Source organism: Odontomachus brunneus, unplaced genomic scaffold (assembly GCF_010583005.1).
Source record: "Odontomachus brunneus isolate Ranch 3 - 2012 unplaced genomic scaffold, Obru_v1 Obru_scaffold_009, whole genome shotgun sequence".
In the NCBI taxonomy this organism is placed as follows: Eukaryota; Metazoa; Arthropoda; class Insecta; order Hymenoptera; family Formicidae; genus Odontomachus; species Odontomachus brunneus.
In genome coordinates, this window is record NW_022639459.1 from 1,263,117 (window position 1) to 1,266,362 (window position 3,246).

The following is a 3,246-nucleotide window of genomic DNA, read 5'->3' on the forward strand; positions in this document are numbered from 1 at the left end:
TCGCACAGTCGTTTTCTGCTGCCGTGGAGAGGTCTGTTGTGCTCGTCGCGAGAGAGAATAGCTGCGAGCTCTCAGTCCATTTGACGGGATCCCCGCGCCACCTGAAAAAGAGATAGCCAATCGATCAGATCGCGAAATCTTCCGAGGCTGTCCCGCATTCTTCGTTCCATCTATCGATAAACGTCGATGAAGTCGTGCGGCACGTCGATGAAGAACAGCACTTCGTCAATTATCGTCGCGCGTAAGCACTTTGTTAGTGCGCTACGGTTTGCTGTTGTAGTTTTCAACCGCGGCCACGAAGAAATGATCTAAAAGTCGATACTATACAGACACGAGTCAATGAAATAATATGTAAGAAAAGAAACAAATTACATATAAGAGTAACACGGAAAACCTATAATCGCTGTGTTCACAGTGCTGAGGATTATATCTTATAGTGTCTTTATTTCTCTTTTACAACAATCACAATGCAAATGTTACAATAAGGATTGCGCGTCCAAATATAAGTCAATATTCAGCGCAAAACATGTAGTGCTTTTAGCACATGCGAAAAAGTCTCTTTTTTACACCGACAGAAAAAAGTGATGGAATTAATGAGACTTTGTTAGAACGACCAAAGTTCGTTCGAGCAAATGTGTTTAATCCATTGACTATTCTGATTGACTTCGATTATTATCGCACTCTACCGCGTGTAATTTCAATAGATACAATATTTGTTTTGACGAGTGATTGACGATTTTGTCGATCTAACTGCTTTTTTTCTCGGTGTAGCCGGCATATCATTGTAGGATGTATACTCAGATATACCTTTCCATTTTTAGAATGAAACATTACTCGTTTAGGTCTTATTGAGAATCGCTTTAACATATTGACTACTATTCTGGCTTTCATGGATTGTTCCAAAGCTTGACAAAATTGCGTCTATATATATTCAGAAAGATATAATCTCATCCTTGGCGAAATCTTCTCATATATGGTCCCGAGAGGATCTTTCTAAACTCAAAAAGAATATATTCCAACAAAAAAAAAATACCTCTAGTCGCAAAATGTTACTTCCTGTAATCCTATATTCCAAACAAAAAATTACTGAAAAAATATTTCTCTGCTAATGAAAAAGAATAATATTAGAATATTTTCCTTGGTTTTAGAAGAATCATTTAGGGAGAGAAAGTGAGAGAGACCATATACGTGAGTCAGTAACAATTGTCATGTGGAATATTTTTAAAGTAAAAACAAAGATGATCTTCAGATCTTCGAAGTTAGTCTACTTGGAAAAAAAGAGTTACTAATCACTAAGTTTCTTGGAATAGCAAGTCTCACTTAAAACAAGTGAAAAGTGGTAATATTTTCACTCAAAGCGATAGTGAATATACTGCGACTTGAAGTCGCGAAGTGAAGAATGAATGATTTATTTAGGTTTAAAGTAGATTCTATAGTAAATGTTTCAGTCGACTAGAATGAATATGTTTCTATATCACAATGGAATATATCAGATCTACTCTTCAATTTCGAGTGAAGACATTCAATCGACGATTCAGAGTGAAGAGTTCGCTCTATTTGAATGGAAAATCACTCAAATTCGAGTGACTCGGTGATCATTCCACTTTTTGGGTGAACTTCCACTCAAATCATCTAAACTAATTCACTTAAGAAATTTAGAGAGCACCATAACATGCATATTCTAAGTAGAGTAATTTCAGAGATCTGAAGCTCAACTTTGTGTTTTGCTTCGAAGATATTCCAGATGGAATATTCCAGTAGTTCTTGACTCATCTCGTACACAAGAGGATTCCGCTAAGGACGAGATTATATATGTTTGTAACCAAAGTTACGCAGTAAATGTATACATTCAGCTGCACGTACTTTTGTACATGCTTCCTATTGTTCACATATATATTTAATTCATCAATTGATTATGTTTTGACTGTAAATTAATGGGTCGCGGCAAAATCACAGTATAGGTAGTCGGGATGAGTCCCACGGCTGCAGTCAACATGTTAATTTCACGATCACAATAAGCGCTCGAAATGAATTCTCGTGACATGCTTCGTCAGATGATGCTTATGCATGAAACGATAGCCGCATATCTTGCAGATGAACTGCGGTTGCTTCCTGCACTCGATGCGCTGGTGCTTGCAGAGAGATTCTTTCCATTTGTACGACTTGCCGCAAGTGTCGCACGTGTATCGTTTGTCAAGTAGCGTCAAGTCGCGAAACTTCTCCGGTACATTGCTGAGCCTTATCTTGTGCTTTTGCTCCAACAGCCACGATCTTGAATCTGCAAATGAAGGAAGCAAAAAACGGTTGGAGCCGGTTAGCAAGTGTCGGTGTTGTTGGGGTCGTCGGCATCCCTGTCGGATTTAGGACGAAACGAGCGTCGGGTTTGATTCGGGTCGAGGGGATGATTTTGCGACGCGTAGAATGATGATTGAAGGTTGCAAGTGCGATGAGAGATGCGTCATGCGTATCATTTTGAAGGATTAGATGCGTTTGAAGCTCTTGTTTCCTCGCTGCGGCCGTCTAATTCATGGCCGAAGTAAGGAAACAAGTGTCTCATTAACGCATTAATTCTCGTCGAGACGAGAAAATACATGCTAAAAATTCTTGCAAAATATATATAAATAAAATTACATATTTATAAAATATTTTCACATTTGCAATCAATCGAATAAATCTACTACTATATATCGAATAGTCGAGTAGATCAAACTATAAAACAGTTTGAGTACTTTCCTTTCAATACATCAATAAATAACCATAAAATTAACGTGATAACAGGTTAAAAAGAGAGATTATATGTCACATTAATTTTACAGTAATTTGCTGATTGTTAGAGCAAAGGGTAAATGTTCGGATTATTTTGTAGATATATTCGACTGGATTGCAAATGTAAACATATTTTGTGAATATATAGTTTTACTTCAGTGCAATTCGCAAGAATTTTTAGCATGTATCTTTTCGTTTCTGACGTCATCAATCAAGAGCTTCGCGGCGAGGAAGTCAGGAGCTTTAATTCTTAAAAATGAGTGTCAAATATGTTCAAGTTTATGTTATTTAACAGTGTCACGATACGAACGATATTGTGAGACATCATATAATTACTAGCATATCGCATCGTGTGTTGTGTCAGAAGGATACAATATTGCGGAGAATAACAAAATTTAGGAGTCCCAGTCCTGTGCAATCTGCACACATAAGTGTTTGCCACACATGCACACACACACACACACACACACACACACACAC

General features: G+C 37.5%; 1 protein-coding gene across 1 annotated transcript in view; it reads right to left on the bottom strand.

Moving 5' to 3' along the window:
- Positions 1-2,009: 2,009 nt before the first annotated feature.
- The window catches only part of LOC116840375 (zinc finger protein 154-like), a 17,217-nt gene continuing 15,980 nt past the window's right edge, over positions 2,010-3,246 (bottom strand). The window contains exon 4 of the mRNA XM_032806994.1: positions 2,010-2,278. Coding sequence (XP_032662885.1) covers positions 2,010-2,278 — 269 coding nt within the window. The remainder of the gene's footprint in view (positions 2,279-3,246) is intronic.